At 41.8% G+C, this 14972-nt stretch overlaps 1 protein-coding gene across 1 annotated transcript in view; it reads right to left on the bottom strand.

Annotated features, from left to right (window-relative positions):
* Window positions 1–1245: 1245 nt before the first annotated feature.
* Window positions 1246–14972, bottom strand: part of LOC104084116 (potassium voltage-gated channel subfamily H member 5-like) — a gene marked incomplete at its 3' end in the record, with an annotated part of 29975 nt that continues 16248 nt past the window's right edge. The window contains exons 4-5 of the mRNA XM_009587846.1: window positions 13436–13688; window positions 1246–1442 (exon numbers count right to left, since the gene is read on the bottom strand). Coding sequence (XP_009586141.1) covers window positions 1246–1442; window positions 13436–13688 — 450 coding nt within the window. The remainder of the gene's footprint in view (window positions 1443–13435; window positions 13689–14972) is intronic.

Below are 14972 nucleotides of genomic sequence, written 5' to 3'. Positions count from 1 at the left end.
AAACCAGCTTTTAAGCCCCAAAGGCCTTTTTCAGGTCTGAAGCAGAGTTAACAAGCTTCAAGTCAGAGGTAAGCTGACAAGCTGGAACTAAACCTGATTATAATTCAGCTCTTTTAGGTTCCAGCACAGACAGAGGGGGATTGCAATCCCTTTGCATTTGCTTTTTGCCATGGGTATTTTGTGCCATACTTGGTATATTAATGAGCACAAGGAATGCACTAAAAATTAAAACTCCTTTGAAAGAAGCATTTATAAGATGCTCCAGTGGCTAGAAAGGAACTAGGCTCAGAAAAGTAAAATTCTAGTTGTCTTGAACTGTTAATCCTGTAGAGGCTGAAATTCTCTTGCGAAATACCGAGGTAGGCTCGGTACAGTATCAGGTGAGATGCCCTAGGTACAGCTGCAGAAAAATGTGTTTCAGCAGCTAGACGATCACAGTTAATGCTCAATAATCTATAAATCATTGTTATGAGATTTCTCCATGCAAATGAAATTTATATAACCCTCATCCATCTTAAAAAAAAATCATAAAGATTAAATTTTGCAGCCGCAATGCAAATTAAAGAATCCCTTAACCTGTTTTCAAGATACGTCCTTATAGCTAATTAATTTTTAGATGGAGTGTTCTTTGAAAGGACTAATGGATAGTGAGCATTGCTGATTGATTATAAAATGAGATGGAGAGTTTAAGAAGTGAGCTGTGAATGTAAAATCGCTACCAAGCTTTATTGACCTTGCCATATTAGAATTCTTAACTATGCAAGTGAGAGAAGCAGGTATTAATACAATACTTTTGCTGAGTATATTTTATTTATTTAACATCAATAAATTTCTCTTAGTTGGTCTATGCCACGCAGATCCATCAGACTGTCCTCTGACCTATATCTTAGCAGGTGAGAGATGAAACCTCATCTCTGACGAATCCAGAATCTGGATTCTATCAGACTATAAAATATAACTTTATCCATTATGCAATGGGAAAAAAAAGCCCAAAACCAGCAACTGTGATGAAAAGGAAAATAAATATAATTCATATGTCACCCTGCTAGGACTGCTTCTCAGAGCTGCAAATATACGGGAAACTTCTATTGAGTGAATGAACAGTGACAACATTTATTGAAAGTTAATCTGCAATGACCTGAAAATATCAAGAGTAAATTGGGAGTTGTTAAACACTGCAAACAGTCTGCAAGAGTGTGCAATCTCTTGGTGAGAGAAAGGGGAAAACAAGAGCAGTCTCCTTACCCGTTTCCTCAAATTGCAGGTGAGCGTGAGATTCCTTGAGAACGAGTTTGCAAAAGCAGTATAAAAGTCCAACACTTTAAGCAAGGCTTCTCGTTTAATAATATGTAAATCGCAGTATGTCAGAGCCCGTACATTGGCACATGCGTGGGCCAGACTGGTTTCCTTCCAGAAGATATCACCAAACACATCACCTTTACCTGAAAAACAGCAGGACAAATTTGTTAAAAGGTAAAACTTACGCAGTGTTTTTCAGCACACAAATGATTTCTTCCCAAACTGTCTTATGCTTCCAATTATTCTAACATAAGCTCCCAACTGTGAAAACTAATAAGGGTAAAAGTTTTAAAAGTATCTGAGGTACTTGAGTATCCTTAGCAGTAGCCCCAGGTTTTTAAGGTATTTATAGATTGCTCTGTGAAGTGTCACAAAGCATAAAAACCAGATTGTAAAGGTCTCCTTCTGGCTGAAGATGCAGGTAATAGATTTTTCAAAGGCTCCGGAATATAGTAAGCACTTAACTAATGTTCAGGTGATTGAATATTTCTGAGGGTCTGTTCCTAAGTGACTTAGGAGCCCCGCTCTCACCGAAAGCCCATGACATCTAGGATCCTACATCACCAAGGCTTTGCAGTGCGGTGCAAGAGCCAGCTTCCAGGGCCCAAGGACCTGGATGTTTAAAGGATGTTTAAACATTTTTACTTCAGTGTGAGGGGAAACTCTCCTTCTGAAAACCCACCAAAAACCTCCCTGGGACTTTTAACCTATAAATAACTGGCTCTAAATCTTAAACAGATCCAGAAGTCTAGTTCTAAATCCAAACACATCCACTTAAGCAGAGGCTTACACTTAAGTCTGTATTTAAATGTCTGCTGAGTAAGAAAGGGTTTGAACCCTTAAGGCACCTGCACATATAAATAACTTCAACCAGATGTGAAAATTACACCTGAAGGCTATTTCTACATTGGTAGGCAGTGCAGCAAAACAGCTGATGCTGAGGACCTGACCTTCAGCCTGCATGTTTTGAGGGCTTAGGACTAGCTGTAGTCCAGTCCCACGGTCAGAAGAGCTCCAAAGAGTAGAAGTGCCTGAGATGTGCTCCTGCATCCCCCAGTTTCCTTCCCTCTGCGAGGAATCCACACCCCCAGACAGCCGTGCTAGACACCGAAGCAGGACACGTGAGGAGGATCAGGACATCAGATTAAAAATCACACTCGTGACTCAACCAAAACACCAGCATGGATGCAGACTGGAGAGACACTTTCAGGTTTGGACCCTATGGTTGCTCTGAGACGAAGCAGCAGCAGAAAGCACCCTGAAGCATCCAAAAGCTGCCTCTTGCTTCCCAGCTTCTTGCCAGCCACGGGCATGCGGTTTGTGGCTGACACCACAAATCCTGAAGCAGAAACCATGGTAAAAGGGCATTTTTTGTTTCAGACCCCAATGATATCCAAGCTCTCTATTTTAGCAGTTATTAAAAGGAAACTAAAATCAGTCGGTCAGTGGTGGCATCACTATTGATTTCAGGCACCTCAAGAAGCCCCTTAGTGAAGGTCAGTGATTTTACAGTTTTGGGATAAAAAAGGTAATAACACATTTTAATATTTCCTCTTTTAAGAACTTGTAACATTTCACTCAACTCTATTTTGGGAACACAGACCACAGTAATAATTTATCCAACCTTATTACTTTTGGGATCAGATGCTCTATTTCTCTATTTCCATTTCTGCTTTAAGTATTGTATGTAGTAAAACATAGCCAACATTTCTCACGTAGAGTAAAATAAAATGTGTAAGTCCTTATCTTCATTTCCTTGTTTTAATTTCCGAACAAGAAGTCTGTATAGCAGAATCATCCCTTAGAAAAGTTATAACTGCATTCTCATTGAACTGCTTTTAAACAATTCGACGTATTTTGATGTAATTAAAATTAACTACAATACATAATACAGACAGTATAATTTATAAAACAAGTTGCTTTAAAATGCTCTCCTTATCACAGAGCATTTCCTAGTAACATACCATTTATCTAATGTACTGTTTTGAAATTACCCTTTGCAGTTAATTGTCCTTGTCTACACCCACAGTTCAAAACCTGGTTTACAGACATACTCAGTACAGTTACATAATTTATAGAAAATAGGCCATTTCTGAAATGCACAAAATTGCTTAATGGATTTGCTCTCTGAGGTGGACACAGGACAGAATCGAGTCCTGCTTTCAGCGGCTGCGGAGTGCAGTTAAAAAGACAGAATTCAGTAATAGGGACTATTACTATTTTCTCACTGAAATGTGAACAAAATACTTGTTTTCTTTCCAAATTTAAGGTAATACCTAGCTAATTTAAGCCAAGAAGTTGAAAGCAGTGGATGCTCACTGTGAAACTGTGCATGATGGTGTGTTACAGAATGTGTACCCAAATCACGGATAAATGAAATCACCATTCATAAACTTGAGAAGATCCCATTGTCTTCAGTTCAGTGAGGCAGGGAACTGCACTGGGTCCCTCAGAAAGGCTGGGACATGATGAACTGAACCTGTTCACTCCTCCATGAGCCATCAGTCACCGGATTTGAATGGTGAAGCTGTAAGCTCCTCTTACATTGTGGTTTATTCTCTTCAGAAAGTATAAAATCTTGGAAGCATTTAAGGGTACTTGAATTTGATGTTTCCCCCACACACTTCCAAGTCTCATCTGCCCGTTATAAATGTGCTAAGGAATGCACTGAATGAAAACAAAACCAACCAGATTCTCCAAAACAACGTATCCTTTCTCGTAAATACAGAGATTAATGTACTACATCCCTATTAACTGTAGTTCACTGAGTAGAGAGCTGTAATTATTCATTCAAGTTTAATTTTACATGGTGCAACTAAATGAAAAACACCTTTCAGAGTTGCCATAGAAAATTTAACTGGTAGGTCTGAAACACCAGCTACGCAAAGGCGCATATACGTTGTACACTTGCACGACACGTGCACACCTCCAGGGAAAGCCTGGGGCTGGGCTGGGAATACAGAGGCACTTGGGGCTGACGCAGCCTGCAGACTTTCCAAAGCCTCTCTCTAGAGATTTCTTGAGGCTCCAGCATGTTACCTCCCAAATCTGCACTGCCCTGAGTCACGAGCAGTCTTAATACCCCTCCTGAATAGAGACGAAGCTCTGGGAAGTCTTCCTGCCCCTGCACTCACAGTGCCCGAAGCATCACTGAAAAAAGGAACGCCATAAAATTAGAGTGGGAACTGCTTGCATACATTTTGCAGTTGGTATGAGGAAAAGGAAGAGGAGCGTCAGGATTTGGATACTGCTGGATTAAAGCTGGCAGGAACATGGGTGTAAGAACCACGGAAACCAAGAGGACGTGCAGGGTGTTGGTGACAGGCATCATTTTTGCTGAAATAGCTACACCGGTATCATCCTAAACATGAACAAAAATTTGCTGGTGTATTATGTACATATGCCTGTAAATAAAACGTACACATATATTCATGCATGTTTGTATATATATTTAGAGACAATCACATGGTATGTAACTATATAATAGATGATGATATTTCTATATGCTATTCTATCTTTTATATTATGGTAACTCTCCCATACAGAAGCCGGAGGCAGGGGAGAGAGATGTTCTCCACAGCCTTGCACCATGGACTGATTTGCCAATTTGTGAGACAGCAGCTCACGCCTGGACCTTTCGGACAGAAAAAATCTTAAGGGCCTTATGAAACTCCCCAGGAGCTTGCAAACGGAATGAAAAAGTCCTTGAACTCAGAGAGGAAAGACTCTTATTAAACAGCATCTCAGAACCCATATATATGGGTTTAAGCAGCTGTTTAGGGCAGTTGTTTTGGTGCAGAAATGTTTCTCCAAATGTTAATTTAAAATAGGTAACACTATTGTTGAGATGTTCGAAGAGCTGAGCCTCAGTTTTCAAGGTTGATGTGACCGTTGGAAAGTCCTACTGCATAAATAAATGGGGGGAAAAAAATTCACTTCATTGCAGGGGGGGCATTTGTTTAAAAACAATTGTGAATTTAATAAAAAATATAAATAAACCCTTGTTAAACTTAGAGGGCAAATATAAGGAGGAGACTTCATGAATTCAAATTCCCACACAGGTAGTACAATGTGATGTTAAAAGTTGGTAGTTTAATGGTGTCCTCTAATTTGATTCATCTGGAAATCTGTAAGATGAGCTGGAACTGGTACACGAGCGTTGTTTTAGCTTAGTAGCAGATGGACTGACACAGTGGAGTCACAGAGCAATTGTCATGATAGTAAAGCAGCATCTTAATTCTGCATCTGTTTTACTGGTGGATGAAAAGCTGAACATGACCCGGCGATGTGCACTTGCAGCCCAGAAAGCCAACCGTATCCTGGGCTGCATCAAAAGAAGCGTGGCCAGCAGGTTGAGGGAGATGATTCTGCCCCTCTACTCTGCTCTCATGAGACCTCACCTGCAGTGCTGTGTCCAGTCCTGGAGCCCTCAGCTCAAGAAAGACATGGATCTGTTAGAGCGGGTCCAGAGCAGGGCCACGAAAATGGTCAGAGGGCTGGAACACCTCTCCTATGAGGAAAGGCTGAGAGAGTTGGGGTTGTTCAGCCTGGAGAAGAGAAGGCTCCAGGGAGACCTTATTGCAGCCTTTCAATACTTAAAGGGGACCTGTAAGAAAGATGGGGACAAACTTTTTAGCAGGGCCTGTTGCAACAGGACAAGGGGGAATGGTTTTAAACTAAAAGGGTAGATTTAGAGTAGACATAAGGAAGAAATTTTTTATGATGAGGGTGGTGACACACTGGCACAGGTTGCCCAGAGAGGTGGTAGATGCCCCATCCCTGGAAACATTCAAGGTCAGGTTGGACGGGGCTCTGAGCAACCTGATCTAGCTGAAGATGTCCTTGCTGATTGCAGGGGGGAGGTTGGACTAGATGACCTTTAAAGGTCCCTTCCAACCCAAACTATTCCATGATTCTATGCCTATGTAAAGGCAAAATTTATCCTTCTCCAGATGGGGACAGAAACTGAGCTAAGAAATATCCTAGTAGACACAGGAACTTGATGGGGCCTTTGGGAGAAAGTTTGAGCAGGCAGTGAAAGAAAAATTCTTGGTGGAAAACACCACTGCGGAAAAACACATAAAAGGGACCAAGACTTCTTCTTAAGGTGATAAGGTGTTTTTCTGTGCTGTGCAGTCTTAGCTAATAGGCCAGCTACCCTTCCCCCCATTTTAAAACATCTCCGAAGTGCCATTAGTTACACTAGCAAAAGCCAGACGTGACAAATAATGTAGGCTTTCCACAATGATATGCTCAAATCTTCTGTTGCGTATGAAAAACAAAGGCTGATTTTGTTGCAGAATCAGTAGAACTGTATCACATAGAGAAAATGTTCATCTAATCAGCTCAGGTACTAATAGCCATGAAGTGACGGTAGCATGCACAGAGGTGGAGGTCAGCGACCAAATACCAAGTCCCTGCAGCAATAATTATATATACTGGTATGTATATTCATACAAATACATCTGCCTGTGTCTATACATCTACAAGGAAACCTCTGGCTGCAGGACAGACGCATCTCAAACTGATGTAGAAATCCAATGAGCAAGAAGGGGATCAGCTCCTGTTACCCAGAGCAGCACACAGCTCTGTGATGGTCCAGCGAGTAGGTAAGCTCTGCAGCTCCTTGCCACGGGACATCAGGGATGGCTGCATAGGTTTACAAAATGACGGGATGGATTCACGCAATAAAATCCATCTGTGGCTACTAAACACAAAAGATTTCTCTCTGGGTGAGGAAGACCTTAAAACACAATTTAATGAAGGGTTGGAGAGTATTCTGGGGAAGTATCACTGTTTGCTTACTTCATCCTCCTGCTTTCTCCTGCACATCTACTATTGGCCATTTTTGGAGACAGGCTACTGGTCTGGCTGGATTTCTGGACTCAGATAATACAGCTGTTTATGTCTGAAGAGGGGATCTGGAGAAGATGGGGGTGAGTAGTAGTGCAAATTCATCAGCTGCCTCCTGCCAGCTGGGACATCATTGCCTCCTGTAAACAGAGCCTATGGTGTGCAGAGATGACTACTAGACTGTGAGAGAGGGCTCCTTGCCTCTGTGAATATTTTAGCCAAAATCTCAGCCTTTCCTACGGCATCCAGAAGGGCCAGAACTCCCTTGAAAATCAGAACAGAGCTGAGCACTCACCAGTCAGAAATCCAGCTCTACAGCTCTGCACATTAACATGTGAAAGGGCAGAACGATGAGAAAAAACAGCATTTCTACCATTTGAAAGATTGTCAAAATAGCCAGCAAAGAAACAATAACAAGAGACTGTGCCAAAGATCCAAGTCCATGCTGGCAAAGGTTCTTTGCATTATTTAACACAGAGCAACCTTCCCCATCTGCACCTAAAAACACAAAAGAAATTTACCTTTCTTCCAGCATTGAGGACTGCTGCAAGAAGAGCAAAAGGTCTACATAGATATTCTCCTGCTAGTGACGGGTTTATGGTCCCCAACTCTCTCACTTGTAGTGTAAGTACTTCGTATTTTTCTAGAAGCCCCAGCTCCTGGAGACAGGATATCTCCATTTTGATTTTATACAGAAATAAGTTTCTATCATTCCTGTACAAGGAAATAAACTTGAAAGCACGACCATTTCCACCATCTTCAAAACTCACAAGGCAAATCAGATTGCCTCAAACTGTTAGTCTGATTTAAAAGAAATATATCACATGATTTTAAAATATTTTTCCTTTTCTTGCGTTGCCAAGACTTTTGAGCTCCTGGGTTTGGCAGTGAAGCGTGTAGGTCTAATTCAAAAACATTTCAATTCAGTGAAAGGAATCTTTCTGACATTGGAGGCTGCAGATCACATCTATAACACACCAGCTGGCACTAAATTAAGACTGATGCTTCTTTTTATAGTTAACTATCATGCAGATAGAGACGAAAATATTTTAAATTTACAAAATCATATGAAAAATTGAATGTTCCCTTCAACTCTGTCAGTAAGAACTAATAACACTTTTGAACAAGCATCAGTAGGACTAAATCTTACATGATACTATGTATGCCAATCCAGACCTGCAAGATATGACTTATTCCAAGGCATGTGCTTAAGAAGAACTGCACAGTGCAGAGCAGCACATCACATTGGTTCTCAGATCAGTAATCCTTCAAGTATTTTGCAAAATACTTTGAGATTCAGCACTTAAAAAACAACCTGCATCACATTAATTATTGCAGTCCTGCTAGCTGAAAAAAACCCAACCCTTTCCTTTATGAATCATTTTCCTCTTAGTTAATTTAGAGCTTTAACTCATTGGAACAAAAGGGATTTTTCCTATAGATGAATAGGACACAGGCTGTTCTGTAAATTGCTACCAGGTACACGTTACTAACCTGGGGAAACTCTCACAATTAGTCTGCCTTGGTTTACTTCACATGAAAAACAAAAAAAAGTTCAGTATAAAATATCAAGAGATGATTTGACATAGGGGCAAATTCTGCCACCTTCATTCCACTTAAGAAGAAACCCAAGCTGTAACTAAACTAATTAAAATAACAGAATTAGCTACTAATACTATGAGATGGAATTGGACTGACAGTTTTTCATGTCATACAGTGCATCACACACGGTCAGTCTTGTCCTGCGCAAAGCACGTGCCCAGCTGTATAACACCAAGGAAATTCAATGTTGATGCATGGATCCCAAACACCAAATTACTAATGCCCACAGATGAGAGCTATGGAGCGCCTGGGTCTCCTGCGCACCTAAATGGGAGCTGCTACTTGCTCAGCCTCTAAAGAACTTTCCTCTGTGTGACTTTTGGTAGGACACTTAATCTTTTGACCTCCAAACACATGTAAGATTAAGAGTAGGAAAAGACTCATTCCTATTTTCAGCTGTCATACCAAATTCAAGAAGACATGCCACTTGCGCTCTTGCTTTCCTTAACTCCTCTGATAATAAGTAATATCCCCTTCCCAGACCAAACATTTGGAAAGAATTCATGAAGCAGACCTTTAATAAGTGAAACTCTGGCTTGCCTAAAAACAATAAATCCAATAAACAACAGGTTGCACTGGGACTATACGCAGAACATGCTGAGAAGTAACATGCAACACGTAAAAGCAAATAACAACTTAATTGAATACATATGGGATCAGGACTTAAATGTGGCTGAAACACGAGCTATTAAATCTATATTCATCCTGGCTTGAATATCAAAAGTGAATTCATTTAGCAGCAACCCCCACTAGGATTTCACTGCTCAATATATTTTTATCACTATGCAGTTTGAGCAATATTTTTGATCAATTCCTACAATCAACATTTGAACGGGGTGGGTCATTATTTCTCTGCTGGCAAAACTACTTCTTTAAACCTTGTTAATCAATCTGCCTGGTTTAAGTTACTGCGCAACTTACGCAGTCAGCTGTGCAAATAGCAGGAGTCAGAAAGCAGCTTCTAGAGACACTTGGTTGGCATTGCCACTTACATGGAACTCCTCATCAGGAGCAAATTCAGGTTAATTGTGGCAGGGTGGACTGTTAGATGCCCTCCGCTAGCAGATGCCTTGTTTCATTAGCCTGGGGGACTTCAAATCCCCAGTCCTTCCTGAGAGTTCTCCGCTGATAACACCTCCCCACGCAGAGCAGTTGCAGTTAAATTGTTTACTCCTGCTTGAGACGGTGGAAAATTACTGACGTGCCTTCTTAGGGTCACTTTGCTTGCTAGGGAAGTTTTGATAATTAGAGACAAGACTGTTTGCCCTTCTCCATTATCCTGGCAACTGCAGATGAGTTATGTTAAAATGACTGGATCTTGTTTTCTCTAGCGAAGCAGCACCCCATCACACCAGCTCTGCATGTGGTGCGCTCTCTGCTACAGCAGCAGTCAGTACCTGCAAAAGGTGGGAGACCGTCCTCGAGAAATGGAGGTAACTAATGAGGGGAATGTAATGGGGCACCTGGGTATCTTCATTAATGAGTCCTACAAACTGCGGATCTACAATTGGATTCATTCTCTTACTGTACCGATTTCTGTAATGCTGATTACTGCAGCAGCTGGGCATTTAATTACCCACAAATGAGAACAAAACCAAACCAGGGGAGACAAAATGTCACAGTGCTGCAAGTTGCCCTGTGAATCACTGGGTTTCACCTGCTTTCGAGCACAAGAAATGCCAAAGCTGGGGCCACTGAGCCAGGAAAACTGCTGCTGAACAAAATGATGGTTGTCTCCACAGTGGAGCCTGCAGAAAGCACCTGGATGGGATGCAAAGTCTCCTGAGGACACTCCTTCGGCAGGCAGGGAGGCTGGATGTGCCAACTCACTGTGGCTGCGAGGGAAGGGAATGTGACAAAGGAAGATGGAGAAGGGGAAAAAGCAGCAACATCGCATAGTGATTCATGCTGGGACCCAAGGGAGGACAAAGCCCTGCACTCCGGACAGAAGCACAAATGTAAGAGATGGAAGATGCATGTTCTTAACCCGTTTTGGTGTCCCTACCTGATTCACTCTTCAAGGATATTCCACTGATAAGAATACACCAAAACTTCCAGCTGCAGGTGAGCATGGTAAAAAAAAAGAAGACACACCTTCTCTCTCTCTCTCTCTCTCTCCTCTCTCTAAGCAAAGCAAATAACACTATCATATTAAATAACACTACACTATTAAAACAGTAACTGCAAAGTACCAGTTCCAAAGCAAACTTAGGAAATGGATGGCTCTGCAAGGAGCAGAGGCTGGCAGACAGCATGTCCTGCCACACTCCTGCTCCCATAGAGGAAATTAATGAGGACAAGTTTCCAAGGGATACTTACTGCATCTCCACTCTAGGTTACTGCTGGGGGATGGAGAAGATGGACAGACTGGTAGTACAACCCCGTAAGTTGACTTTGCCTAGGAAACCCAGTGTGATGGCAGACACTTGGAGTGTTCAAAGCAGGCTACAGAGGTTTTCACGTTAGGCAGAGGTTTTTAAACCTGGTCTCTCCATTAGGCAGATTCACTTTCCTTGTGCTTGAACTTCTCAAGGCAGAACAGATCAATAAAAATGATGTTCTTCTGATCTGCAGTCGCTATTTCAGGTGCCACACCTGCCACTATAAATGTCTTTGCAACTACATCTGGGAGAGATTCTCTTCCACAAGTCAATTTTTAGGATACAACATGTCATAATTACTCAGTTCACTATTCTGATAAATAATCTGTCAGAGTATGAAAAAACTCTTTAGTGTGCTCTATGACTAGAGGAAGCAGTTTATCCTGCTTTAAGTAACATTTACACATTCTGCCAATCCCTGTAGTACACAATGAACATAGCTCTGAGTCATGGGATCGCCTGTCAGCAGCCATGGCAGAATCGAAGGCACTTTCGGTAATTAAAGGTAATTCACTTTAACTAGGCATGGTTAAAGGTCTCTCCAGCCAAATGGAGAATAACATAGATACTAGATTTACCATATCTACAAGGTAGAAACAAAAAGTTCTTACTGTCATTCCAAACACACAATATTCATTAGTAAATGCAATGAAGTTTTGCATGTAATCCATTTAGTCATGGCTTCTAGTTCAGTAAATTACATATTTATTGTTTGTTTTCATTGTAATACCCAGAAAACCATTTATTTGTTTAAATGCTGCTACTTACTCTTAAAGCTTTTGTTTTTTAAATAGCTGTAAGCAAATATAAGATATCGTCACTGAGATTAATAATAAAAATGAAATGGTCCAGTGAGCTGAAATACGAGGAATATTTTACTACGGAAATTGCAGATTTAGGAGCTTTCACCATAATAACTTCACATCTGAATATGGAAACAGATTCATCCTTACATTAAATCTCTCTTTTTAAAACCTTAGTATATACTAGAATACAGAAAGCTGCAGCAGGTATTTTGAAAGAGCATGGATGTGCATTTTCCTGAGTTCATACTTTCCAGCTGGGAGGACCCGGGTTATGCCCTCGGGGAACTGTCCCCATGCAGTCCCATTCACACACCTGCACGCTGCCCAGTCCCACCCCAGTGCAGGACACACGTAAACAGGCTTGTACGGCAACATGTCAGGAGCTCCTTCAGCTACATGCTTGTCCTCATTTCTCCTCTTCTCCGCCTTGCTGCCAACTGGGAAGGAGCTGAAGCCTTGATTCACGACCACTATTGACTCCCCATGTCTGTCCTCTTCCCACATGCCAGCACAACTCCCAAGTGTAACCCTCATGTCCCAGCGATCATCCCCATGAGATACATGGAGCCCTCTGGAGCCACCGTCACAGGGAAGAAGCAGTACAGAGCTTCAGTGGGGTGTGAGAGGTCCCCTAGGACAAGACCATCCACTGGATTTGCCCTCAGGGAGCCACAGCTCCAGTTTAAGAGAAGGCAAATAGCCAATATTCAACAGGAGATGAGTTGTACAATAAATGGGTCTATTTTAAACAGGCAAGACAGACTCTGGATGGTTTTCATGCAGAGCCACCAGTTCTTCCTCTACATTGTTCTGCCTCTGAGGATAATTCCTGCCTCAACACTAGTGCTGACCACTCAGTCCCACCACCTGCTATACCTTTCCCAATCCCATACAAGCTAGTGAAGAGTCTGCATTAGGCTCTTTCCCACCCACTGCTTGCAAACCAGACACCACAGCGGGGTGATGGGGTGATTAACCTGGAGCTCCCCCATTACTCAGACTTCTCACGACTGTGGCTGGATAGATGGTGCATCCCTATCTCTTTGCATAGCCAGATCAGACTATTTATTTTCTGTAAAGCCAGTTCACTACAAGTGACAATTTTGCTTCCTTGTAGAGACTATTTGCAGGTGTTATTCTGGGCTAAAGTATAGACAAATGAAAATCCCAGTGTGAAGGTTAACGTGGAAATCCTCCTGAGAGACTAATATAAAACAACGTGCATTTCCTCTACCAGGCTATTTAAAAGATGTCAAGCACACAGATGCCATTCTCTTCTGCTCAGGGACACTGTAACTGTGACCAGTGAGCCATACCGGGCAGAAAGAGCATTCCCAATGGCATAAAAGATGAAGGATTTGCTTCCAGAGTATCATCTCTGGAGACACAACATCTCCATCTTATGACAACCACTAGCAAGACTAGTTAATATTCAAAGCTAAGCAGAAAGCAAATACATCCAAACTACTAGCATTTCAATAGAGATCACAGTACCTAAAATGGCCACCACCTCGTCGTCCTGGATGACTTCTAGGGATCCTGAGACCACAAAGCAAAGAGCATCAACGCTTTCCCCAGCGTGATAGATGAGGTCCCCCGGGGCGCAATGGATCGTCTGAAACTCCACAGCCAGGGCTCGCAGGCAGCCGTCGCTAGCCAGCCGGAAGGCAGGGTGCTCGTTAAAAACTTTCCGGTTTAGGTGCACGCAAATATCTGCTCTCATGTCCTTTGGGCAAATTGAGAGAACCTGAATAAAAGAAAGATGAAAAATAATCAGCTGGGAATATGACACCCGGCCAGCGCGCGCTTCATGAAATACCTGAATTGATGGATCTTAAGACCCGCCTGGGTGGATTTTAAGATCCATCCATCCAGTTATTTCATAAAGCTTCTGGTGGGAGTTTTATCTTGAATTGGGGTAGTCTTTTTCTACCCATCTACTGCTTTCACTGCAGCTGAAAGGGTGATGTGGAAGAAGGGACTATCCTGTTACACTGTTCTCATTCCTAACAGTTTTCACACTTGTTTTCCAGAATTGCAGGTGGCACTACTATGTCCTGTTTGTGGGTATCCCTCCAGAGCTGGTGCCCAGACTATCCGCCCGCTGCTACGCTCAATCCCTGCAGGAGCACAGAACGGACACTCAGAGCTGAAGGAGCTTGAAGACATGCAAAGATGGACCATTCACAATAGAAAACACCACATTTTGCTCACATCCAGAAAACCTAGTCTTCAAAAGTCTTGATGTGGATGACCACTTACCGACACGTATCCAAACACACCTAGGGTTTAGTTTCAGTGCCGTACAGACATATAATAAGTAACCTGCCCTGGAGGGCTTACAGACTAGAAAATCCAAAGAGCTTGAGATTAGAGCAAAAAGAAAGTATTATGAAACCTTATGGAATGTAAAGTAAAGGTGAGTGAAAAACTGTCCTGTGAACATGAAGATGTCTTCATAGAGGATCAATTAAATAACACCTTCAATTAATTTCTTACCTTAAATAGCTTTCCCTATTGAAATAGTAACACAAATACACCTGAAGAAAGAAAGTGAAAACCTGTGGGTTTTGTTAGGTTTGTAAACTGTGTGTTTAATATTTGCACATCCTCCTAAACACACTAACGTCCTTATAACCCTAAAATGCGTAGTAGCTAATTGCACTGAGAAACATATAAAACCTTTTAAAGTTTTCCTAGGATAAATAATAGAAAAGACCATAAGATTAACAGCACTCTGGAAGTCTCATATAAAGAAGACTGCAGATCAATACTACTGATTAATTTCTCATTGTATGGAATTAATCTGGCAGCTTGCTCTGCAGACAGTGTGAGGGAAAGGGACGTTGGGTCAATGTGTTGACTACCACTGAATATTAGCAGAGGGAGAGTCTGGTAACCCTGACTAAGCTTTGAGGCAAATGGTCATGTTAATATTGAAGTAAAGCCACGATTTTTATTTCTGTTTAATGCAGAAGAGGTATAAAACATATTATTGTAAAGTATTACTAAAGGTCCTAAAGCATAGAAT

The sequence above is a fragment of the Fulmarus glacialis genome, unplaced genomic scaffold (genome assembly GCF_000690835.1).
Source record: "Fulmarus glacialis isolate BGI_N327 unplaced genomic scaffold, ASM69083v1 scaffold36220, whole genome shotgun sequence".
Classification (NCBI taxonomy): Eukaryota; Metazoa; Chordata; class Aves; order Procellariiformes; family Procellariidae; genus Fulmarus; species Fulmarus glacialis.
Note: the sequence above shows the minus strand (reverse complement) of the source record. Positions and strands in the feature narration are given on the sequence as shown.